The sequence below is a fragment of the Hyperolius riggenbachi genome, chromosome 7, assembly GCF_040937935.1.
Source record: "Hyperolius riggenbachi isolate aHypRig1 chromosome 7, aHypRig1.pri, whole genome shotgun sequence".
Lineage (NCBI taxonomy): Eukaryota > Metazoa > Chordata > Amphibia > Anura > Hyperoliidae > Hyperolius > Hyperolius riggenbachi.
In genome coordinates, this window is record NC_090652.1 from 3,061,490 (window position 1) to 3,088,169 (window position 26,680).

The 26,680-nt window shown below is 50.6% G+C and overlaps 1 protein-coding gene across 1 annotated transcript in view; it reads right to left on the reverse strand.

Annotated features, from left to right (window-relative positions):
• The window catches only part of SEPTIN12 (septin 12), a 178,400-nt gene that overhangs the window by 11,344 nt on the left and 140,376 nt on the right, over positions 1 to 26,680 (reverse strand). The window contains exons 3-4 of the mRNA XM_068246367.1: positions 13,621 to 13,824; positions 4,735 to 4,851 (exon numbers count right to left, since the gene is read on the reverse strand). Of these exons, the coding sequence (XP_068102468.1) occupies positions 4,735 to 4,851; positions 13,621 to 13,824 (321 nt within the window). The remainder of the gene's footprint in view (positions 1 to 4,734; positions 4,852 to 13,620; positions 13,825 to 26,680) is intronic.

The window sequence follows — 26,680 nt, forward strand, 5'->3', positions numbered from 1 at the left end:
AACTGAAACACTGTGGTTGCCTGGAAAAAAAATGCACCGTTCGGGAGTCACGGTAACTTCAGCTCCATCTTCCTATGACGCCGAAGTTACTGACTGCGCGTCGCTATAGCGGTAATTCCTATTACGGTCTATGGTGGTGCCTCCTGCTCTGTTATTACAAAACTTGGTCACGAGGACAGGTTTGAGGTCACATTCACAGTGGTACGGTGCGCTTTAATGCGTCTTTAAAGTCACAATGTGTCTGTGTTAAGAGGTAAGGCACTGCAAGCAGTGAGTTACCACAACGCAACATGTTTCAACGCGATGTTAATGTCGCACTGTGAACGGCCCATAGGATTATGTTTACTAGTTTATGGCATTGCATACTGGTCTGCATTATTAGCGCGTTACTGCAGACCTGCGCACACATTTCCAGCAGCACATCACCGCTTCAGACTCCGCCTCCTCCCCTCCTATATTCCCTGCGTCCGGCTGCAGCCAGCCTGTGCACACGTTCCCAGCAGCACATCGCCTCTACAGACTCCGCCTCCTCTCCTCCTATATTCCCTGCATCCGGCCGCAGTCAGCCTGTGCGCACGTTCCCAGCAGCACATCACCGCTACAGACCCCGCCTCCTCCCCTCCTATATTCCCTGCGTTCCGCCGCAGTCAGCCTGTGCGCACGTTCCCAGCAGCACATCGTCTCTAAAGACCCCGCCTCCTCCTCTCCTATATTCCGTGCGTCCGGCCGCAGTCAGCCTGCACGCACGTTCCCAGCAGCACATCGTCTCTACAGACCCCGCCTCCTCCTCTCCTATATTCTGTGTGTCCGGCTGCAGTCAGCCTGCACGCACGTTCCCAGCAGCACATCACCGCTACAGACCCCGCCTCCTCCCCTCCTATATTCCCTGCGTTACGCCGCAGTCAGCCTGTGCGCACGTTCCCAGCAGCACATCACCGCTACAGACCCCGCCTCCTCCCCTCCTATATTCCCTGCGTTCCGCCGCAGTCAGCCTGTGCGCACGTTCCCAGCAGCACATCACCGCTTCAGACTCCGCCTCCCCCCCTCCTATATTCCCTGCGTCCGGCTGCAGCCAGCCTGTGCGCACGTTCCCAGCAGCACATCGCCTCTACAGACTCCGCCTCCTCTCCTATATTCCCTGCATCCGGCCGCAGTCAGCCTGTGCGCACGTTCCCAGCAGCACATCACCGCTACAGACCCCGCCTCCTCCCCTCCTATATTCCCTGCATTCCGCCGCAGTCAGCCTGTGCGCACGTTCCCAGCAGCACATCGTCTCTAAAGACCCCGCCTCCTCCTCTCCTATATTCCGTGCGTCCGGCCGCAGTCAGCCTGTACGCACGTTCCCAGCAGCACATCGTCTCTACAGACCCCGCCTCCTCCTCTCCTATATTCCGTGTGTTCGGCTGCAGTCAGCCTGCACGCACGTTCCCAGCAGCACATCACCGCTACAGACCCCGCCTCCTCCCCTCCTATATTCCCTGCGTTACGCCGCAGTCAGCCTGTGCGCACGTTCCCAGCAGCACATCACCGCTACAGACCCCGCCTCCTCCCCTCCTATATTCCCTGCGTTCCGCCGCAGTCAGCCTGTGCGCACGTTCCCAGCAGCACATCACCGCTTCAGACTCCGCCTCCTCTCCTCCTATATTCCCTGCATCCGGCCGCAGTCAGCCTGTGCGCACGTTCCCAGCAGCACATCACCGCTACAGACCCCGCCTCCTCCCCTCTTATATTCCCTGCGTTCCGCCGCAGTCAGCCTGTGCGCACGTTCCCAGCAGCACAACGTCTCTAAAGACCCCGCCTCCTCCTCTCCTATATTCCGTGCGTCCGGCCGCAGTCAGCCTGCACGCACGTTCCCAGCAGCACATCGTCTCTACAGACCCCGCCTCCTCCTCTCCTATATTCCGTGTGTCCGGCTGCAGTCAGCCTGCACGCACGTTCCCAGCAGCACATCACCGCTACAGACCCCGCCTCCTCCCCTCCTATATTCCCTGCGTTACGCCGCAGTCAGCCTGTGCGCACGTTCCCAGCAGCACATCACCGCTACAGACCCCGCCTCCTCCCCTCCTATATTCCCTGCGTTCCGCCGCAGTGAGCCTGTGCGCACGTTCCCAGCAGCACATCACCGCTTCAGACTCCACCTCCTCCCCTCCTATATTCCCTGTGTCCGGCTGCAGCCAGCCTGTGCGCACGTTCCCAGCAGCACATCGCCTCTACAGACTCCGCCTCCTCTCCTCCTATATTCCCTGCATCCGGCCGCAGTCAGCCTGTGCGCACGTTCCCAGCAGCACATCACCGCTACAGACCCCGCCTCCTCCCCTCCTATATTCCCTGCGTTCCGCCGCAGTCAGCCTGTGCGCACGTTCCCAGCAGCACATCACCGCTACAGACCCCGCCTCCTCCCCTCCTATATTCCCTGCGTTACGCCACAGTCAGCCTGTGCGCACGTTCCCAGCAGCACATCACCGCTACAGACCCCGCCTCCTCCCCTCCTATATTCCCTGCGTTCCGCCGCAGTCAGCCTGTGCGCACGTTCCCAGCAGCACATCACCGCTTCAGATTCCGCCTCCTCCCCTCCTATATTCCCTGCGTCCGGCTGCAGCCAGCCTGTGCGCACGTTCCCAGCAGCACATCGCCTCTACAGACTCCGCCTCCTCTCCTCCTATATTCCCTGCATCCGGCCGCAGTCAGCCTGTGCGCACGTTCCCAGCAGCACATCACCGCTACAGACCCCGCCTCCTCCCCTCCTATATTCCCTGCGTTCCGCCGCAGTCAGCCTGTGCGCACGTTCCCAGCAGCACATCGTCTCTAAAGACCCCGCCTCCTCCTCTCCTATATTCCGTGCGTCCGGCCGCAGTCAGCCTGCACGCACGTTTCCAGCAGCACATCGTCTCTACAGACCCCGCCTCCTCCTCTCCTATATTCCGTGTGTCCGGCTGCAGTCAGCCTGCACGCACGTTCCCAGCAGCACATCGCCTCTACAGACTCCGCCTCCTCTCCTCCTATATTCCCTCCGTCCGACCGCAGTCAGCCTGTGCGCACGTTCCCAGCAGCACATCACCGCTACAGACCCCACCTCCTCCCCTCCTATATTCCCTGCGTTACGCCGCAGTCAGCCTGTGCGCACGTTCCCAGCAGCACATCACCGCTACAGACCCCGCCTCCTCCCCTCCTATATTCCCTGCATTCCGCCGCAGTCAGCCTGTGCGCACGTTCCCAGCAGCACATCGTCTCTACAGACCCCGCCTCCTCCTCTCCTATATTCCGTGCGTCCGGCCGCAGTCAGCCTGCACGCACGTTCCCAGCAGCACATCGTCTCTACAGATCCCGCCTCCTCCTCTCCTATATTCCGTGTGTCCGGCTGCAGTCAGCCTGCACGCACGTTCCCAGCAGCACATCGTCTCTACAGACTCCGCCTCCTCTTCTATATTCCCTCCGTCCGACCGCAGTCAGCCTGCACGCACGTTCCCAGCAGCACATCGTCTCTACAGACCCCGCCTCCTCCCTTCCTATATTCCGTGTGTCCGGCCGCAGTCAGCCTGCACGCACGTTCCCAGCAGCACATCGCCTCTACAGACCCCGCCTCCTCCCTTCCTATATTCCGTGTGTCCGGCTGCAGTCAGCCTGTGCGCACGTTCCCAGCAGCACATCGTCTCTACAGACCCCGCCTCCTCCCTTCCTATATTCCCTCCGTCCGGCCGCAGTCAGCCTGCACGCACGTTCCCAGCAGCACATCGCCTCCACAGACTCCGCCTCCTCTCCTCCTATATTCCCTGCGTCCGGCCACAGTCAGCCTGTGCGCACGTTCCCAGCAGCACATCGCCGCTACAGACCCCACCTCCTCCCCTCCTATATTCCGTGCGTCCGGCCATAGTCAGCCTGTGTGCGCACGTTCCCAGCAGCACATCGCCTCTACAGACTCCGCCTCCTCTCCTCCTATATTCCCTGCGTCCGGCCGCAGTCAGCCTGTGCGCACGTTCCCCGCAGCACATCGCCGCTACAGACCCCGCCTCCTCCCCTCCTATAATCCGTGCGTCCGGCCATAGTCAGCCTGTGTGCGCAGGTTCCCAGCAGCACATCGCCTTTACAGACTCCGCCTCCTCTCCTCCTATATTCCCTGCGTCCGGCCGCAGTCAGCCTGTGCGCACGTTCCCAGCAGCACATCGCCGCTACAGACCCTGCCTCCGCCCCTCCTATATTCCATGCATTCCGCCGCCGTCAGCCTGTGCGCACGTTCCCAGCAGCACATCGCCGCTACAGACCCCGCCTCCTCCCTTCCTATATTTCCTGCATCCGCCCGCAGTCAGCCTGTGCGCACATTCCCAGCAGCACATCGCCTCTACAGACTCCGCCTCCTCTCCTCCTATATTCCCTGCGTCCGGCCGCAGTCAGCCTGCACGCACGTTCCCAGCAGCACATCGCCTCTACAGACTCCGCCTTCTCCCCTCCTATATTCCCTGCGTCCGGCAGCAGTCAGCCTGTGCGCACGTTCCCAGCAGCACATCGCTGTCACAGACCCCGCCTCCTCCCCTCCTATATTCCCTCCGTCCGGCCGCAGTCAGCCTGCACGCACGTTCCCAGCAGCACATCGCCGTTACAGACCCTGCCTCCTCCCCTCCTATATTCCCTGCATCCGGCCGCAGTCAGCCTGTGCGCACGTTCCCAGCAGCACATCGCCTCTACAGACCCCGCCTCCTCCCCTCCTATATTCCGCGTGTCAGTCAGCTGATCTCTCACCCCGGCTGATGGACTTTAGCTCCAGGGTTTTGGGGATGCCGCCCCCTGGTGGCTTCCGGATCACCTTTGACTTGAAGAGCGTGTTGACCAGCGTGGATTTCCCCAGTCCGCTCTGACCTACGAGACAAAAGAGGGAGCAAGGAGTCACAAAGGGTTAAATAAAACAAGCTCAGACAGTCATTTGGGTGTCGTCAAAAGACAGAGTCCAAATTATTATAAAAACAGCGTAATTCAGCCGCAATAGCTGGAAGCTGAATTACATCATTCCCCACCATCCACGTGGACCTGGAGGGGGAATAGTAATTACCACCGCCGGGACTTGTGCAGCAGGGTAAGCCTATATCGGCTGTGTCCTGCACCCAAATCTCTCGGCGGCTTAATTACATGACTGTGCCCAGATCCCCAGTGTATTGATACAGGACCCCCCCCCCCTTGTCAGCCTGTAGCTCCGCCCAGTAACGGGTATCGGCACCGAGTAGAACAGGAGCACGGTGTCTTTATTGCAGCAACCACTTGACACCAAGGCTTGGGGACTCTGCCTGTTATTTGGGGGTACTCTGCCTCTTATGGCATCTCTGTACCCATCAGGCACTGCCTAAATTATTTAGGGGGCACTCTGCCTGTGATTATGGGGGCAGGGTGCATGTGTGTTAGTTTGGGGGCACTCTGTCTACTTATAATGTTTATTGTTGGACTATGGCTTTTGTTTAAAGAGGACCTGAACTCAGAACTTCAAATCTGCTATAAAAGATAAGCAACAGCATAATAACTTTTAAAGGGATACTTAAGCCTGGCATAAAACAAATCAGCCCCCTGCAGCCGTCCAGTGCCCTCGCCGTCACTCATGGATCCTCCTGTCCCCCACCGCCAGCTAGTTTCCTCTTGCAGAGAGGCCGACGTGGCCAAATAGCGCTTCCGTCCGCAATAGTGTCCTGCGCAGGATGCTATGCAGACGGGAACATGAAGAACGAGAAGTGTGGCCAGGCCTGTGCAGGCGCAGCAAGCCAGTTCGCCGAAAATGAAACTAGCTGACGGCGGGGGACAAGAGGATCCGTGAGTGACTACGAGGTGAGTAAAACTGATTTTTTTTTATGCCAGGTTTAAGTATCCCTTTAAAGAAAAACATTTCTTTGTTACAGCTGATACAAATCCTGCAATAAATATGCAGTGTGTCTACTTCTTGCTTTCATGGAAGCAGACATAGGGCTAACATCCTGTGCTTACAACTTAACTGCTCTGTCGTGGCAGTCAACTGACAAGGGGAGAGAGCAAATTACAACTTGTGATTAGTCACTAATGTGGTGGAATTAGACAGACTAAACTCTCTGAGTACACACAGGGGGCATTTCTCTGTTTTCCTTCTGTCCTGTGCAAGAGTTCAACATTTCTAGCATTGCCATCTGCTTGTTAGTACTGCATGGATATCACTGGAATTCTTCAGTTAGTGATCTCTGGTGGTGAAGTCATTGATATTTGCCACTAGCATTATTTGCAAATCATTGGAATGTTCCTGTCATTTGCTGATCTCTGCAGGGCCGGGCCGAGGCAGAGGCAAGAGAGGCTCCAGCCTCAGGGCGCAGTGGAGGAGGGGGCGCACAGCTCACTTAGCTATCATTCTCCTATTGTGTTTGAAGCAGAAAGAAATAAGAAAAGGGGATACATGGCAGTGACTGCAAGCCAGATAACTAGAGATTAAAGGGAACCAGAGAGGAAGCACCCTTGTGTATTTTACCATGTATATCAGTAAGAACATTAGAGAAAACACTTACCATGCTGTCTGTTTCATTCTCACTGCTAAAAGTGTCTGTTAGCAGCAGTCACAAGAATCCCAGACTGAGCAATTAAATCTGGCTTTGCTGGGAATGATTATTGCTGAGTCATTATAGCAAAGCCACAAGGGGGCAGGCTTGGGCTTGAAATAACACCACAGAAGACAGACTTAGCTATAATCTTTCTGTAGCAAAGCTAGATGGAGCAGCCTGACTGTTCAGTCGGGGATTCTTATCAGAGGTAATAACATTAAGATTACACAGAGAACAATGAAACAAAGGGCAGATTAGGTGTTTACTGTCATGTTCCCACTGATTTATAAGGTAAAATACAAGAGGGTGCTTCATCTCTGGTTCTCTTTAAGGTGTTGGGGGCACTGGGGTGCCTCTTAGTCTAATAGCAATCAGTGTGTGACAGCTGGGGTGGGAGGGATGGAGGAGGGGCCTCTTAGTGTAATAGCAATCAGTGTGTGACAGCTGGGGTGGGAGGGATGGGGAGGGGCCTCTTAGTGTAATAGCAATCAGTGTGTGACAGCTGGGGTGGGAGGGATGGAGGAGGGGCCTCTTAGTGTAACAGCAATCAGTGTGTGATGGCTGGGGTGGGAGGGATGGGGAGGGACCTCTTAGTGTAATAGCAATCAGTGTGTGACGGCTGGGGTGGGAGGGATGAGGGAGGGGCCTCTTAGTCTAATAGCAATCAGTGTGTGATGGCTGGGGTGGGAGGGATGGAGGGGCCTCTTAGTGTAATAACAATCAGTGTGTGACGGCTGGGGTGGGAGGGATGGGGGGGGCTCTTAGTGTAATAGCAATCAGTGTGTGACAGCTGGGGTGGGAGGGATGGAGGAGGGGCCTCTTAGTGTAATAGCAATCAGTGTGTGACGGCTGGGGTGGGAGGGATGGAGGGGCCTCTTAGTGTAATAACAATCAGTGTGTGACGGCTGGGGTGGGAGGGATGGGGGGGGCTCTTAGTGTAATAGCAATCAGTGTGTGACAGCTGGGGTGGGAGGGATGGAGGAGGGGCCTCTTAGTGTAATAGCAATCAGTGTGTGACAGCTGGGGTGGGAGGGATGGGGAGGGGCCTCTTAGTGTAATAGCAATCAGTGTGTGACAGCTGGGGTGGGAGGGATGGAGGAGGGGCCTCTTAGTGTAACAGCAATCAGTGTGTGACGGCTGGGGTGGGAGGATGGAGGGGCCTCTTAGTCTAATAGCAATCAGTGTGTGACGGCTGGGGTGGGAGGGATGGGGAGGGGCCTCTTAGTGTAATAACAATCAGTGTGTGACGGCTGGGGTGGGAGGGATGGGGAGGGACCTCTTAGTGTAATAGCAATCAGTGTGTGACGGCTGGGGTGGGAGGGATGGGGAGGGGCCTCTTAGTGTAATAACAATCAGTGTGTGACGGCTGGGGTGGGAGGGATGGGGAGGGACCTCTTAGTGTAATAGCAATCAGTGTGTGACGGCTGGGGTGGGAGGGATGGAGGGGCCTCTTAGTCTAATAGCAATCAGTGTGTGACAGCTGGGGTGGGAGGGATGAGGGAGGGGCCTCTTAGTGTAATAGCAATCAGTGTGTGATGACTGGGGTGGGAGGGATGGGGAGGGGCCTCTTAGTGTAATAGCAATCAGTGTGTGACGGCTGGGGTGGGAGGGATGGGGGAGGGGCCTCTTAGTGTAATAGCAATCAGTGTGTGATGGCTGGGGTGGGAGGGATGGAGGAGGGGCCTCTTAGTGTAATAGCAATCAGTGTGTGACGGCTGGGGTGGGAGGGATGGAGGGGCGCACTTTGGTGTCTCAGCCTTGGGTGCTGGAGGACCTTGTCCCGGCTCTGGATCTCTGCATGTCATTGATATCTGCCTGTCATTATCTGCATATCGTTGGAATGTTCCTGTCATTTGCTGATCTCTGCATGTCATTGACATCTGCCTGTCATTATCTGCATATCGTTGGAATTTGCCTGTCATTTTGAGGACCCCCGTTCTACACAGATATAAAAGGTATAACATTTCTCTGTCGCTGAATGTCGGCGCAGGACAAGGAAAATACCGGTATCTGGGGTCGGTTACCATGATTAGCACGACAGCTGAGAGGATTCTGTTTGTATTTTGAAAAGCAGAAGAAAGATTGGGGTATTTCATAAGAGGAAGCAGATTTCTGCCAAATCACACAAACAGAAAAGGAACTGATTATTGTGTGAAAGTGAAATCTCAATGCTGAACGTTTATATGATAAATATTCTGACACATGCTGACAAGGGACTCGACAGAGGGGGAGTGGCCTGTATATTGGTCCTGCCTCCTGATTATGCAGCACTTTCTAAAGTCGCCGAGTTTAAAGGTCAAAATGAGTTTCTAAAAATAAGTCCAAAGGAAGTGGAAGGAGAAATATACAGGGAATATGGACCCTCCTGTCCAGCCAGTGGTGTGATTCAGATAACCCAGCCTAACTTTGTGCGCTCACTCCTACACACATCTGCAGCTAAACAGCCTGGACACAGCCCCGCCCACAGCCTGATGATTGGACATGAAGGAAGCACAGCCCACTGCCTGATGGAGTCATCATTCTGCTCTCCTCTCCTGTAGGCAAGGTGTGCAGATAGCTGGCAGTGCTGTCCCTCCCTGTCTCAGTGTGACTGCTGCTGTGCCGGGGATCACAAGGCAACTGGGAACTTTCTAATATTTCACATCATTACAGACTGCAGGCAGAACTAAGAGAGTTTATGATGCAAACATTCGGCTTCTCATCCACTCTTAAACACTATTGGGGAGTGCCCTTCACTGCTCTTCCCTGTCGCACAGCTCTGCCAGCCTGCTCACACCACAGAAAGCAGCACAGTATGGATATCTGCTTCTCTCCAGGCAGGGCCGGGTTTATCACTAGGCATTCTAGGCACATTCCTCCCCTTTTAGGGGCCAGATTTCAAACAGCTCCCTAAATCACATTGGCATCTTTCTGCATAGATCTCTCCCTTCACCTCCAGGCTGTGCCTCCCTTTATGGACCAAAATTGGGTGCAGGCTGAAGGGCAAACTACCACCCCCTTCCTTCCAGCGATTCTCAGAGAGGGCGCCACAACACCGCATATCCCATGAGGTCTCTCAGGACTGGAACTATTCCACCCACCACAGGAGTAAAAGCAGAGCCTGAACAAGTATTTATTAACATAGCTATGTCCCCCTCCAATCACATTAAGGAAGATGGTGACTGCAATGACAGTGCCTAGGCAAAAGGGCGGGGCCCTGATGTGACAGGCCAGCCCTTACAAATTCTACCAATCTAGTACACACACACACACACACGTACACACACACGTACACACACACACACACACACGTACACACACGTACACACACGTACACACACACACACACACACGTACACACACACACACACGTACACACACACACACACACACACACACACACGTACACACACACACGTACACACACACACACACACGTACACACACACACACACACACACACACACGTACACACACACACACGTACACACACACACACACACACACTGTACACACACACTGTACACACACACACACACACACACACGTACATACACGTACACACACACACACGTACACACACACACACACGTACACACACACACACACACACACGTACACACACACACACACACACACACGTACACACACACGTACACACACACACACACACGTACACACACACGTACACACACACACACACATGTACACACACACACACACACACGTACACACACACACACACACACACGTACACACACACACACACACACGTACACACACACACACACACACACACACACACACACACACACACACTGTATATACACACACACACACGCGAACACACACACACACACGCGAACACACACACACACACATGCGAACACACACACACACACACACTTAAAACACCCTCAACCTCAGCTACATATTTACACAGTCCCTTTTAGTAACAATATTTCATATCCAGTGGGAGGGGCCTACATACTCTCCTAAACTGGCCAAAACAAAGAGGAGAGTCCATACAGCCGACAAGTGGGCAGGGCCAGACTGCACTCTCCTGTCATATGGGAGTCAGAGGAGGGACCAGTCCTGCATAAAGGTGGAATTTAGTTTTCACTGCAGATGACATTGTGTGATTTGGTGACTCTCTGGGGTTGATTCACTAGCCGGCGCTAAGGGTTAGTGCCGGTGTGAAAAGCCCTTTTTGGCCGCTAGTGTGCGCAAAGCTACTTTGCGCGCGGCCCCACGCACTGCGCACGCAGCGCGGGTGCGCCGATATTAGTGCACGGTGCGACGATAACGTTGCACCTGTTGGCCCTTGAAAGTCGCACCCGATGCGACGAAAATGACGCATCGGGTGCCCCCGAAGTGGCGCATCATAGCGCTGCTTAACGGGCAACCGATGCATCATTTTCGTCGCATCGGGTGCAACTTTTAAGGACCAGCAATGTGCACTATTATCCGCGCTGCGCGCGCAGTGAGCGGGATTATTTCAACTATGTGGGCGCAAACCTCCTAACGCCGTGGTTTGCGCACACTAACACTTACGGCACACTAACCGGCTTAGCGCCGGTTAGTGAATCAAGCCCATTGTGTATGTGGTGATTTGTCAGTAATGTATATAATTAGCAGGCAGTGCGCTGCTCCTATCCAGCAGCTGACGCTAGTGTCAGTATCATGAATAAAGATGAGGAGACAGAATTTATCACAGTGTTAATTTAACTCTGCTTATCAAGTCACACTCACTCCGGCTTTAAGGCCTGGTTTCCACTTGTGTGTTTTGTGTCAGATTTTTCTCTCAGAAAATCTGCATTGATTTGGCAACTAATGTTAGTGAATGAGGCTGTTTCCATTCAATGCAAATTTTTGGACACGTTCGTACGCGTGAAAAAATCTGAGGTCCTGCATCATTTTTTCGGACATCGCGTACGATTCTCAGACAATGCTTTGTATAGGCAATGCAAATTTTCGCGTTATTTTAGATCCATGGTTACAGGAAGCTGTCAGCAGTCATGACTAAGCTGTTACTAGGCAGATTATGTTATATTTAACTAATGCAATTATTTTGCAGGCCTCTCTGCATATATCAGGCTCTGACATCTAACTAAACACGCCGAATTTCACTAACTCCTCCCCCAAATCTCCCTGGCCCCGCCTCTCTGCATATATCAGGCTCTGACATCTAACTTAACACCCCTCCTCTCCCTGGCCCCTCCTCTCCGCTTATATCAGGCTCTGACATATAACTAAGCACCCTGAATTTCACTAACTCCTCCCCCAAATAACCCTGGCCCCTCCTCTCCACATATATCGGGTTCTGACATTAACTTAACACCCCTCCTCTCCCTGGCCCCTCCTCTCTGCTTATATCAGGCTCTGACATCTAACTAACCACCCCTTGTTGGCCCCTCCTCTTTGCATATTTTAGGCAAGGGTATGTAGAGTCCCCTATCCTGTTCTCCCTGTACTCAAACGGCTGCACCCCATCTGCTGACTCTGTCAAGGTCATCAAATTTGAAGATGATATCACCATTCTTGGCCTAGTTGGTGGACATGGAGAGCAGGCATACCAAAACGAGGTTGAGGGTATTTGTAAATGGTGCAAGGATAACCAACTCATACTCAAAGCATTAAAAAGGGTAGAATTGATAGTGGACTTCAGAAGGCGCTCACCCACACTCAACCCATTCTCCATTGAAGGCACTGTCATCTCCAGGGTGTCAAGCGTTCAGTTCCTATGTGCCACCATCACCCACGATCTGGAGTGAGTAGAGGACACCTCCATGGTCCAGAAGAAGGCTCAGCAGAGGTTATTCTGTCTGAGGCAATTGAGGAAGTTTAGGATGCGGCAGGAACTGACGACTACTTTCTACACTGCCACCATTGAGTCTATCCTCTGCGCCTCCATTATTGCATGGTACACAGGCAGCACTGCAAGTGACATGCTCAAGCTCCAGAAAGTAATCAATGCTGTGAAGAGTATCACTGGGTCACCCCTACTGCCACTAGACCTCCTACACACCTCCAGACTGAGGTCCAGGCCCAACAGGATATTATACTATCTCACCCACCCCACCAGTCACTACTTCAACCGTCTCCCATCGGACCACTGCTACAGAACCATCCCCACTAAAACCTCCAGACACCAGAACACCTTCTTCCCCCAAGCTGTCCTTGCATTGAACTCGAGCCAATGCCCATGTAAAATCCCCTAATCTTGCATTTCTGTCTGTTTTACAGGTAGTCCCCGACTTACGAATGCCCGACTTACGAACGACCCGTCAATAAACAGCATGGATTTTATGGGCTCGATTCACAAAGCGGTGCTAACCCAGTTAGAGACTTTAGGCGTGATAACCATTGCACCACGCTGGTGAAAAGCCAGTTTAGGTGTGATAAGTTTAGGCATGATAAGTTTAGATAAGTGTAGATAGCGTGGAAAGTCCCGCACGCAAAGCAGCGCCATTAAACTCTATGCGAAGTGCACCAGACTTTGTTAGCACAAAACTTTTGATCAGCTGTGCACTGCGGTGCTAACCCAGTTGGCGCTTAAACTTATCATGCCTAAACTTATCACACCTAAACTTATCACACCTAAACTTATCACGCCTAAACTTATCATGCCTAAACTGAGTTTAGGCGTGATAAAGGGCTTTTCACCAACGTGCTAACTGTTAGCACCGCTTTGTGAATCAGGCCCTATGTTTCCATGGGAACAAGTAAAAAAAAATTCACATTGGAATTGTACTTTTTATTTTGAGAGAATCGATAAAAAAAAAATCAAAGAAAAAATGGCTTTTAAACTTGTATAAGCAGGTACAGGGGGCAGAGGTGACACAGAGGGGGACACTGGAAGCACAGAGGAGGTAAAGGGGACAGAGATGGCACAATGTTATGACTTAATTCAAACCTACAGTCTCTATCTTGTTCGTTAACCGCGGACTACCTGTATTTGTTCCCCTTCTGATTATGTCTAAATGCCTGTTAACTGTACTACAGTATTCCATGCTGTGTGTACCATCAATAATTCCGGGAATGACATCTGTCGTACTCGGCAACTAAAGCCAATTCTGATTAACAAATCTTCCCTGCTGCTCACCTACTACCATGATGTTGAACTCAAATCCATATTTCATAGCTTTCCGCTTCATCTGGTCCAGCACGGAGTCAATGCCCACGTAGCCGAAAGGCTCTCTGCCTAGTTCCTTGCAGATCTTGGTCTCCATGTCCTCCTCGGCTGGTGAGACCACGCTAAGCTCCTCCATGGGGCCAACACTCTCCGGCCTGGAGCTATGGTCAAAGTCTGCAAGAAAGAGGAAGACACAATGTCAGCCGGCCAGGAATGAAACTCATCAGCGATTAAAAAGCAGAAATGTTAAAAAGAATGTTAAGAGAAATTTAACTCATCATTTACCACAAAACTAAAACTTCCTGTGAAATGTGAAGCCAAACGTTTACTGCAAATGTTCTTCAGTTTTTTACAATTACAGATCCCAACAGTCCTACCAGACTGTCCAATATCTCATCAGTTATTCATACCTCCCAACTTTTTAAAATGAGAAAGAGGGACACTTAAGCCACACCCCTAACCACACCCCTGCCACGCCCCTAGTCACGCACATTATAAAGATTTCATAAGAAAAAATATGTTGTTTTATAATTCAAACCACACTGGTCCGTCCTATCCTGTTTCATTTTCCTTCATAGTAATATTTTGAAATTAGTAATATATCAATTTAAAGGATGGGAATAAAGTTTACAGTCAAACACATTTTTTAGTAGAGAAATATATATTTATATTTACATAGAAAGAGGGACAAATGAAGAGGAAAGAGGGACAGAGGGACAGGGCTCCCAAAGAGGGACTGTCCCTCCTAAAGAGGCACAGTTGGGAGCTATGAAGAGGGACAGTTGGGAGCTATGAAGAGGGACAGTTGGGAGCTATGAAGAGGGACAGTTGGGAGCTATGGTTATTATTATTACTTTAGCGAGGAAAAGAACAGCTTCAAGATATTTATTGTTCACAAATTCTGCAAATCACTTAAGTATTTCAAAAAGAATATTCACTAAAAACTGAGAAGACCAGTTTCCTGAGGGCTGGAGACTGTCCATGTACTAGTCAATATTTACGGACAGCCCAGATAAACACTTGGGGTCCATTCCACCCTGCAAGCCAGTCTATAAACCCCTCAAAAGATGTCCCAACAAGACAGATAAATAGATAAAAACTGTGAGCAGGTAAGGGAGTTGTTTCTAAGAAAAGGGAAGGAAGAGCAACCACCACATAGTTTTGTACAACATGGACTGGCACAAAGCAAGCTAGCCGTGACCGTGGACTGATAACTTTTCTGTTGAAACTTGATGGAGTTCAGGTAGCAAGAGGTGGTAAAAGAACTGCTGTGAGTAAAATGAGCTTCTGATTTTAACTTCAGTGCAATTACGATAAGGGAAGTCACAAATCCCGATCATGAGGAAACATGATGGTACGACCTGCTTGGTGAGAGCCAGACCCTCATTGAGCAGCAAACCTTCAAAGTTCCCTTTAAGATAAACACCAACGTCTAAAATCTGAGAATTTCCCACCTCCTACCCGAGGTTCCCCTTCCAGGTGACCACACTCTCACTTCTCCAACCAAATCGTCTGCTTTATACATGAACATGAGACCACAGTGCTACTTATCTACCTTCCTCGTAATAAAGAATAGCTCCATGCTCGGAAAGCAAGGTAATGGCGCAGGCATCATCTTTACTTCCAACTGTCCACCACCTGGACCCAAATAGTATTGTCCCTGGATGTAGTGGTAATGTCTGGCATGGTGCAATGCTAATGTTCCTCATAATGTATTGGTAATATCCTTGGTATACAGTGGTAATGTCTCTGGTGGTGTGACGCTGCTGGTGGTATATTCCTGGCATTCCTGGTGGTATAGTGGCAACTTTCCTGGTGGTATAGTGGTGGCATTCCTAATCGTATAGTGGGGGTTCTCCTTCTGATATAGTGGAGACGTTCCTGGTATATATAATGTCCATTGCAAGGCCCCAGGTGGTATGGCGGCAATTTTTGAGGTGGTGTAGTACTACCTCATGTCTCTGCTGATATCCCGGCACGGCAATCAAGGATGCAGCGGCTGTCAATGCTGGTAATTGTATTATATATGTTCTATATAGTGGTACTAACCAACAAACTGTCCCCTCCCCTGCTTACACTTCTCTGACACTGCAGTTGTCCCCTTCCCTGCTTACACCTCTCTGACACTGCAGCTGTCCCCTCCCCTGCTTACTCCTCTCTGCCACTGCAGCTGTCCCTCCCCTGCTTACACCTCTCTGACACTGCAGCTGTCCCCTCCCCTGCTTACACCTCTCTGACACTGCAGCTGTCCCCTCCCCTGCTTACACCTCTCTGACACTGCAGCTGTCCCCTCTCCTGCTTACACCTCTCTGACACTGCAGCTGTCCCCTCCCCTGCTTACACCTCTCTGACACTGCAGCTGTCCCCTCCCCTGCTTACACCTCTCTGACACTGCAGCTGTCCCCTCCCCTGCTTACACCTCTCTGACACTGCAGCTGTCCCTCCCCTGCTTACACCTCACTGACACTGCAGCTGTCCCCACCCCTGCTTACACCTCTCTGACACTGCAGCAGTCCCCTCCCCTGCTTACACCTCTCTGACACTGCAGCTGTCCCCTCCCCTGCTTACACCTCTGACACTGCAGCTGTCCCTCCCCTCCCCTGCTTACACCTCTGTGACACTGCAGCTGTCCCCTCCCCTGCTTACACCTCTGTGACACTGCAAAATGTCTTAAAGGGAACCCGAAGATAGAGGAATACAAAGGCAATCCATCTTTATTGACTTGGCTTCTTTATAAACAATGCGAGTTGTTGGGCTGTCATGCTGAGTTTTAGGCTTTAGTTGTTTTTGAGTCATCCACCTACAACAAGCATGCAGCCAGTGGAGTCACAGCCCTGTAACAAGCATTCAGCCAGCGAAAGTCACAGCCCTGCTGCAAGCATGCAGCCAGTGGAGTCCCTGCCCTGCAACAAGCATGCAGCCAGTGGAGTAACAGCCCTGTAACAAGCATTCAGCCAGCGAAAGTCACAGCCCAGCTGCAAGCATGCATCCAGTGGAGTCCCTGTCCTGCAACAAGCATGCAGCCAGTGGAGTTACAGCCCTGCGAAAAGCATGCAGCCAGTGTAGTCCCTGCCCTGCAACAAGCATGCAGCCAGTGGAGTTACAGCCCTGCGAAAAGCATGCAGCCAGTGGAGTCCCTGCCCTGCAACAAGCATGCAGCAAGTGGAGTTACAGCCCTGCAAAAAGCATGCAGCCAGTGGAGTCCCTGCCCTGCAACAAGCATACAGCCAGTGGAGTTACAGCCCTGCAACAAGCATGCAGCCAGTGGAGTAACAGCCCTGTAACAAGCATGCAGCCAGTGGAGTCAGAGCTCTGCAACAAGCATGCAGCCAGTGGAGTCCCAGCCCTGCAACAAGCATGCAGCCAGTGGGGTCTCAGCCCTGCAACAAGCATGCAGCCAGTGGAGTCCCAGCCCTGCAACAAGCATGCAGCCAGTGGAGTCACAGCCCTGCAACAAGCATGCAGCCAGTAGAATCACAGCCCTGTAACAAGCATGCAGCCAGTGGAGTACAGCCCTGTAACAAGCATGCAGCCAGCCGAGTTACAGCCCGGCAACAAGCATGTAGCCAGCAGTCACAGCCCTGCAACAAGCATGCAGCCAGTGGAGTCACAGCCCTGCAACAAGCATGCAGCCAGTGGAGTCACAGCCCTGCAACAAGCATGCAGCCAGTGGAGTCACAGCCCTGCAACAAGCATGCAGCCAGTGGAGTCACAGCCCTGTAACAAGCATACAGCCAGTGGAGTCCCTGCCCTGCAACAAGCATGCAGCCAGTGGAGTCACAGCCCTGCAACAAGCATGCAGCCAGTAGAATCACAGCCCTGTAACAAGCATGCAGCCAGTGGAGTACAGCCCTGTAACAAGCATGCAGCCAGCCAAATTACAGCCCTGCAACAAGCATGCAGCCAGTGGAGACACAGCCCTGCAACAAGCATGCACCTGGCGGAGTCACAGCCCTGCAACAAGCATGCAGCCAGTGGAGTCACAGCCTTGCAACAAGCATGCAGCCAGTGGAGTCCCTGCCCTGCAACAAGCATGCAGCCAGTGGAGTCACAGCCCTGCAACAAGCATGCACCTGGCGGAGTCAGACCAGAGTTTAAGCATTTGATCTGCATGCTCATTCTGGGTCAGTGATTTAAAGGGATCCTCGAGTGTGAGGAATACGGAGCTGCCATCTTCATTCTCTAATAAACCATGCCAGTTGCCCGGCTACTGTACTGTTTGTGCTTCCGACATGTTCCCCACCACCTCAGCCTATGCACATTGAATCAGCACTTCAGCGCACACTGCAGAAGAGCAGGCACTGAAAGTGAACCCGAGGTGAGAGGTATACGGAGGCTGTCATATTTATTTCTTGTTAAAGGGGAACTGAAGAGAGAGGTATATGGAGGCTGTCATGTTTATTTCCTTTTAAGCAATACCAGTTGCCTGGCAGCCCTGCTGATCCTCTGCCTCTAATACTATTAGCCATAGCCCCTGAACAAGCATGCAGCAGATCAGGTGTTTCAGTGGTTCAGACTTATAAGTCTGATCTGACAAGACTAGCTGCATGCTTGTTTCTGGATTTAATCAGATACTACTGCAGAGAAATAGACCAGCAGGGCTGCCAGGCAACTGGTATTGATTAAAAGGAAATAAACATGACAGCCTCCATATACATCTCTCTTCAGTTCCCCTTTAAGCAATACCAGTTGCCTGGCAGCCCTGCTGGTCTATTTGGCTGCAGTAGAGTCTGAATCACACACCTGAAACAAGCATGCAGCTAATCCGGTCAGGCTGTGGCTACAAGTATTAGAGGCAGAGGATCAGCAGGACAGCCAGGCAACTGGTATTGCTTAAAAATAAATAAATATGGCAGCCTCCATTTACCACTCACTATATGGAGCCTGACATGTTTATTTCCTTTCAAACAATGCAGATTGCCTGGCTGTCCTGCTGATCCTCGGCCTCTAATACATTTAGCCATAGCCCCTGAACAAGCATGCAGCAGATCAGGTGTTTCTGACATTATTGTCAGATCTGACAGGATTAGCTGCATACTTGTTTCAGGTGTGTGATTCAGACACTACTGCAGACAGAGAGATCAGCAGGACAGCCAGGCAACTGGTATTGTTTAACAGGAAATAAATATGGCAGCATCCATATTGCTCTTACCTTGGTTCACTTTAACAAGTAATTTTAGCAGTGAGTCACATGCCAGTACTTTACAGTGAACCTGCCATGACAGGGATGTGGAGGCCTCAATATTTATTTCTGTTTAAACAATACCAGTTGCTTGGCTGTCCTGCTGATCTCTTTGGCTGCAGTAGTGTCTGAATCAGAACCCTGAAATATGGATACGTCAGTGCGATCCCAGCTATAGAGCACCTGATCTGCATTCTTGTTCTGGAACTGTATGTTAGCCTAGAACATCAGAGGATCAGCTGGACAGCCAGGCAACCAGCATTATTCACAATGCAATAAATATGGCAGCCTCCATATACCTCTCACTTTAAGACACAGCTAATATCAGTAATGCAAAAAATATTACATTATAGATCTGAGTATCGCTTAGAAAAACAAAATATAAACACACTAACGCTGCATACACACCATGCATAAGATCGACGGTTCAATTGATCATTTCTGGCATGTCCGATCTGCCTCCAATCGAGAAAACGATTGTTTTTGTGCAATACGGATCTCAATATCGACCCCTTTCTTGATCGGTAGCAGATGGGACATGCCAGAAATGATTGATCGATCTGTCGGGAAAATTGCACGGTGTGTGTACAGCATAACGCTTTCAATATCAATCCAATATTCCAGGTAGGCTGAACCACAAGTCCGGCTCAGACACAAAGCCCACAAGAAACCACTTGAAGGGTGACTCCACTCAGAACTGCTCTGTCAGTTGTGGATGCTGCTGCCCCTGTGACTCTCGGAGTGGAGCCGTACCCCGATACCTGAGGTCCGATCTCCCCCCACCTGCCAGACAACGTGTGACCTGCCCACCACTGAGATACACGGCGATTACAGGCGGTTATTGCCGGCAGAAGGTGCGGATGTCTGGATTCCGAGTATCTTAGTGGAGAATTGACCATGAGGGTGTTTAGAGTGAAGGAAAATGTTGGGTATGGTAGATGTTGAATGGCTGATCCCCCCCCCCAATCCATCCTCTCTCAGCCATCGGTGACAGTGTGATCCCCCCGGCACAATCACCTTCTCGCCAGTCACACCGATATCGAGGGCGAGCGTAGACCCCCTCCCTCCGTCAGCATCCGGCCCACAGGTCCAGCAAAATCCAGCCTCTCCCAGCCAAGCGGGCAGGGACACAAAGTGTCTGTACCTTGTGCTATTCAAAGTGGTCTCCAGCCCTCTCATCCCCGCTCTATAGCAGCCCCCCACCAGGAGGAGACAACAAAGAAGGGCTCTGCGTTATAGGCACACGTGACTTGAATTGGAAATAACCCTTTAACAGCCAATGGGGCTTCTAAAGAAGAGAATAGAGTGCCCACCCCCCTCTTCTTACTTCAAGACCCCCACTCTCTCCATCTCCAGCACTGAGTCACCGAGAGATTGTTGGGTCATGATATAAATGACAGGAATAGGTAACGGGATAATCGCGGGGAAGAAAAGCGAGGAAACGTCTCTAAAATTAAACGCTGAGAAAGACGCCCTCAGCTTGTGAAAGACGCCCTCAGCTTGTGAAAGACGCCCTCAGCTTGTGAAAGACACCCTCAGCTTGTGTATGAGAAGGTGCGATAAAGTCACAGCAGTGACAACTCCTCGCTCTCCTGCAGCAGGTTATACGTTACAGTCGAGGGTGGAAGTGAGATCTCCAGATAAATCATGCCAATAAAGTGCTGCATTTTCCACTGATGGCTGACACGGTATACTCTACCGCTAATAATCGTTTCTGTGCTCGTGTTTGTTAGTCAGCATCGCTTCTGATAGTTTCCCCTTGTTTAGATACTTCCGGGAAGTGATTTATTCTAGAGAGTTTGGGGAAAGTTTAGGTTCAGTTCAGGAGTGGAGAGCTCCTCGGTTGCAAGATACCAGAGTCTGGTCCTAACATCAAGAAAAACTAGACATTGCCCTATAGCAGAAGGAAAAAACACAGAGAGATCCAGGAGCCCAATCTGGTGCAATATGGTTAGTGGATCGGGGTATGGCAATTAACAGTATAAGTTATACTCACAAAACTGGGTTGCAGTTTAGGCAACCACTCATGTCCGCAGGTGGGGAAATACCGTCCCCACTCGGCCTTTGGATCCTTAGAAGGTCGCTGCTCCAAAAAATGATTTGTAGGTCGACAGTATCGGCCTGATCTCCCATTATCAAGAGGGGTGTTAACTATTTGGAAGCAAGTAGGAGGCGCCCGGACACTTGGACTCTCTAAACAAAAGGCACTGTTATTGACCTGAAGAAGCGGCTGTGACCGTGAAACGCGTTGTCTAGTGCATCTACTAATAAATCTTTGTTACTCGAACTTCCATTTGTCTCTATCCCGAAAGGGACACCTATAAGGTAGGACAACTTATTTTTACAAATACAGTTGGATACTGCCATATAGAATATTAAAATCTACACCTGTATATCCTTTCCCGGGAGCCTCCTACTTGCTTCCAAATAGACATAGGCTATGATGGCCAAAACTGTGATAGCTAGGTCCTGGAGATCTATAGTGGCCAGAAGTATGATAGCTAGGTCCTGGAGGTCTATGGTGGCCACACTGGCAAGAAGTATGATAGCTAGGTCCCGGAGGTTTATGGTAGCCAGAACTATGATAGCTAGGTCCTGGAGGTCTATGGTGGTCAGAACTATGATAGCTGGGTCCTGGAGGTCTATGGTGGTCAGAACTATGATAGCTAGGTCCTGGTGGACTATGGTGGTCAGAACTATGATAGCTAGGTCCTGGAGGTCTATGGTGGCCAGAACTATGATAGGTCCTGGAGGTCTATGGTGGCCAGAACTATAATAGCTAGGTCCTGGAGGTTTATGGTGGCCAGAACTATGATAGCTAGGTCCTGGAAGTCTATGGTGGTTAGAACTATGATAGCTAGGTCCTGGTGGACTATGGTGGTCAGAACTATGATAGCTGGGTCCTGGAGGTCTATGGTGGTCAGAACTATGATAGCTAGGTCCTGGTGGACTATGGTGGTCAGAACTATGATAGCTAGGTCCTGGAGGTCTATGGTGGCCAGAACTATGATAGGTCCTGGAGGTCTATGGTGGCCAGAACTATAATAGCTAGGTCCTGGAGGTTTATGGTGGCCAGAACTATGATAGCTAGGTCCTGGAAGTCTATGGTGGTTAGAACTATGATAGCTAGGTCCTGGTGGACTATGGTGGTCAGAACTATGATAGCTAGGTCCTGGAGGTCTATGGTGGCCAGAACTATGATAGCTAGGTCCTGGAAGTGTATGGTGGCCAGAACTATGATAGCTAGATCCTGGAGGTCTATGGTGGCCAGAAATATGATAGCTAGGTCCTGGAAGTGTATGGTGGCCAGAACTATAGCTAGGTCCTGGAGATCTATGGTGGCCAGAACTATGATAGCTAAGTCCTGGATTTCTATGGTGGCCAGAACTATGATAGCTAGGTCCTGGAGGTTTATGGTGGCCAGAACTATAATAGCTTGGTCCTGGAGGTCTATGGTAACAAGAAGTATACTAGCTAAGTCCTGAAAGGTCTATGGTGGACAGAACTATCATGGCTAGGTCTTGGAGGTCTATAGTGGACAGAAGTATGATAGCTAGGTCCTGGAGGTCTATGGTGTCCAGAACTATGATAGATAGGTCCTGGAGGTCTATAGTGGCCACACTGGCAAGAAGTATGATAGCTAGGTCCTGGAGGTTTATGGTGGCCAGAACTATGATAGCTAGGTCCTGGAGATCTTTGGTGACCAGAACTATGATAGCTAGGTTCTGGAGTCTATGGTGGTCAGAACTATGATAGCTAGGTCTTGGAGGTCTATGGTGACCAGAACTATGATAGCTAGGTTCTGGAGGTCTATGGTGGCCAGAACTATGATAGCTAAGGTCCTGGAGGTCTATGGTGGCCAGAACTATGATAGCTAGGTCCTGGAGGTCTAAGGTGGATAGAACTATGATAGCTAGGTCCTGGAGGTCTATGGTGGCCAGAACTATGATAGCTAGGTCCTGGAGGTCTGTGGTGGCCAGAACTATGATAGCTAGGTCCTAGGGATCTATGGTGGTCAGAACTATGATAGCTAGGTCCTGGAGGTCTATGGTGGCCAGAACTATTATAGCTAGGTCCTGGCGATCAAAGGTGGCCAAAACTATGATAGCTACTAGGTCCCAAAGGTCTATGGTTGCCAGAAGAACTATGATAGCTGGGTACTGGAGGTCTATAGGGGCCAGAACTATGATAGCTAGGTCCTGGAGGTCTACTCTTACTCCATCTAAAGGGGCCCATACACTGGTCAATTTCAGCCATCGATCGATCGATTCTATGGAATCGATCGATCAGAAATCGATTCTATCAAATCTATCGATCAATCAATTTGCGGACGATTTCGATCGATTTCAATCAATTTGATCTATCTGACTGGATGGAAAATCTAGGTTGATCTGCTGCTGGCAGCAGATCGATGGCCTATAGATTTGCATTGGATCTAATGGTCCAAAAATGCATTTAGATAGATTTTCAATAGATTTCATTCAAGTGTATGGCCACCTTAAGCCTGACTGGTTGGAGGTCATGAATGAAACCCAGAGGATGGAGGAAGTGATAACCGTAGATAACGATAAGATGGGATCACTCTTGAAGGTTTGGTCGAAGCGGATTGAGAGGACATCTTCTAGGGAAATTTTTACACACAATATATGATTTTACGATCTTGTAATTCTGTCATCCTGTCTGATTAGTTTTGATATATGATTTATTACAAAAGTCACAGTGGAACACCTACCTCTGTCTCTGCCTTTTCTTCTTCAATTCTCTCTCTTCTGTTTCTTATCTTATCATACCCGAGGTGACATGTGACATGATGAGATAGACATGTGTATGTACAGTGCCTAGCACACAAATAACTATGCTGTGTTCCTTTTTTTCTTTCTCTGCCTGAAAGAGTTAAACATCAGGTATGTAAGTGGCTGACTCACTCCTGACAGGAAGTGACTACAGTGTGACCCTCACTGATAAATTCCAACTATAAAACACTTTCCTAGCAGAACATGGACTTCTGAGAGCAAGAAAGAGATACAAAAGGGGAATTTCTTATCAGTGAGGGTCACACTGTAGTCACTTCCTGTCTGAGTCAGGACTGAGTCAGCCACTTACATACCTGATATTTAACTCTTTCAGGCAGAGAAAGAAAAAAAGGAACACAGCGTAGTTATTTGTGTGCTAGGCACTGTACATACACATGTCTATCTCATCATGTCACATGTCACTTCGGGTATCCTTTAATTAATATTAACTTCTCAGATAATGAAAGAGGGTATAAGGAGATGTACAACTATTAACACTAGCTATTATATCTTTTTATGTTGGGTTCTAAATGCTTATTGTAATTGTTGATGCATTAGTCATTGTAGTTCTGCCTTTTCTCATGAAAATTTAAAATAAAAATATATTTAACACTCACGAGGAACGTTTTCTGTGACTTGGGTGAGAGTTCCACAAACTCACCGCTAGCGCTATCAGTGATCACCGGTGAAAGAAGACTGTGTATAGAAACAGCAGAGAGGTGGGTCAAAGACCTCCAACAAGGAAAGACTTGAAACAGCCAAGAGCTTCGATGGGGAAGAACGTTCAATCTACGAGTGCAGATCACTAGCAGGAAAAGGGAGATTCTCAAAGCAGCCTTATCAGAAAGACAAGCAGTGCATGAATCCCCGCATTCTCAGATCCACAGGTTCTAATAATCTAGTCATACCCAGAGTCCACTTGAAAACTTTTGGTCCCAGAGCCTTCTGTCATGCTGCCCCTACGTTTTGGAACTCCTTACCTCAACAGATCAGGACAGCTCCATCTCTGGACGTATTTAAATCCAGACTGAAAACCCACCTGTTCAGTTTGGCATTTGCAGAAATATAACTTTTGTTGTGTGAATACATCACCCTACTACCAATTACTGAATCTGAGAGAGCCTAAGCGCTTTGAGTCCTATGGGAGAAAAGCGCTATAGAAATGTTATTGTATTGTATTATGAGCAAGAGGAGGAGTAGGATCGGCCGCCTCGCAGGGCCCCAGGGTCTCTCTGGGGTCTGGTCTAGAGCTGTAGGACCTGAGGAAGGGGTGCTGCCAACGAAACACAATGGAAAACGTGAAAAATACAAATCTCAAATGCATAGTCCACATTTTGTCCCATGAGAGCCACACTACTGTTATCTGGTGTCAATTTAGTGAAAACCGCCATATTCACGCTTTTTATGCTCAGTTGTGTTTTTAAAGGGAACCTGAAGTGAGAGGGAGATATGGAGGCTGCCATATTTATTTCCTTATATGCAACACCAGCTGCCTGGCTATCCTGCTGATCCTCTGCCTCTAATACATTTAGCCACAGCCCCTGAACAAGCATGCAGCAGATCAGGTGCTCTTACTGAAGTGGGACTGGATTAGCTGCATGATTATTTCAGGCGTGTGATTCAGACACTACTGCAGCCAGATCAGCAGGACTGCCAGGCAACTGATATTGTTTAACAGGAAATAAATATGGCAGCCTCCATATACCTCTCATTTCAGGTGTCCATTAAAATTGCATGGGGGTACAAAGCCCCCAAATACTCAATTAATCGTAAAACGATTGAGTCCCCTAAGTGATTGCGCCCCCTAGGCGGACATGGGGGCATCCAAATGTCCCTTTGTAGCTGCTGCACTATTTGGATACCAGTCGGTGGGATAGTGTGTGCACCTGGGATGCCCCCTTTTTTTGTCTCACTGGCTCTTGTGGACAATCTGGCCCAATAGATAATTATTTACAATGAGGCCTGATGAAGGGTATTGTACACCCGAAACGAACATGTGCCGTTGCCATTAGAAATGTATTTCTTCTAAAAATGCCATCAGAAAATGAAGTATTCTTTGCTTCGTCAAGCCAGATGATTGATCCTGCTAGTATCATGAAAATATTTAATGAGCTTTAATGCTGTTTTTTGGAAAAGGAAGTTCTAATGTGCAGGGATCTAAATGTACAACAGCAGCAGGGGAGGACCAGAAAGGAACGGCAGCAGCGGGCGAAGGACCTGAATGGATGGCAGCAGCATCAGGGGGAGGACCCAAATGTATAGCAGTGGGGGAGGACCCGAATTGAACGGCAGCAGCGGGGGAGGACCTGAATGGAACGGCAGCAGCAGGGGGAAGGACCTGAATGGAACGGCAGCAGCAGGGGAGGACCCAAATGGAACGGCAGCAGCAGGGGGAGGACCCAAATGTATAGCAGTGGGGGAGGACCCAAATTAAATGGCAGCAGTGGGGAAGGACCTGAATGGACGGCAGCAGCAGGGGGAGGACCTGAATGGACGGCAGCAGCAGGGGGAGGACCCGAATGGACGGCAGCAGCAGGGGGAGGACCTGAATGGACGGCAGCAGCAGGGGGTGGACCCAAATGGACGGCAACAGGGGGAGGACCCAAATGTACAGCAGTAGCAGGGGAGGACCAGAATGGACGGTGGCAGCAGAGGGGGAGGACCCAAATGGACGGCAGCAGCAGGGGGAGGACCCGAATGGACGGCAGCAGCAGGGGGAGGACCCGAATGAATGGCAGCAGTGAGGGAAGACCAGAATGGACGGCAGCAGCAGGGGGGGAGGACCTGAATGAACGGCAGCCGCAGCAGGGGGAGGACCCATATAGACTGCAGCAGCAGGGGGAGGACCCGAATGGGTGGCAGCAGTGGGAGAGGACCTGAATGGACGGCAGCAGCAGGGGGAGGACCCGAATGGACGGTGGCAGCAGAGGGGGAGAACCGGAATGAACGTCAGCAGCAGGGGGAGGACCCAAATGGACGGCAGCAGCAGGGGGAGGACCCGAATGGACGGCAGCAGCAGGGGGAGGACCCGAATGAATGGCAGCAGTGAGGGAAG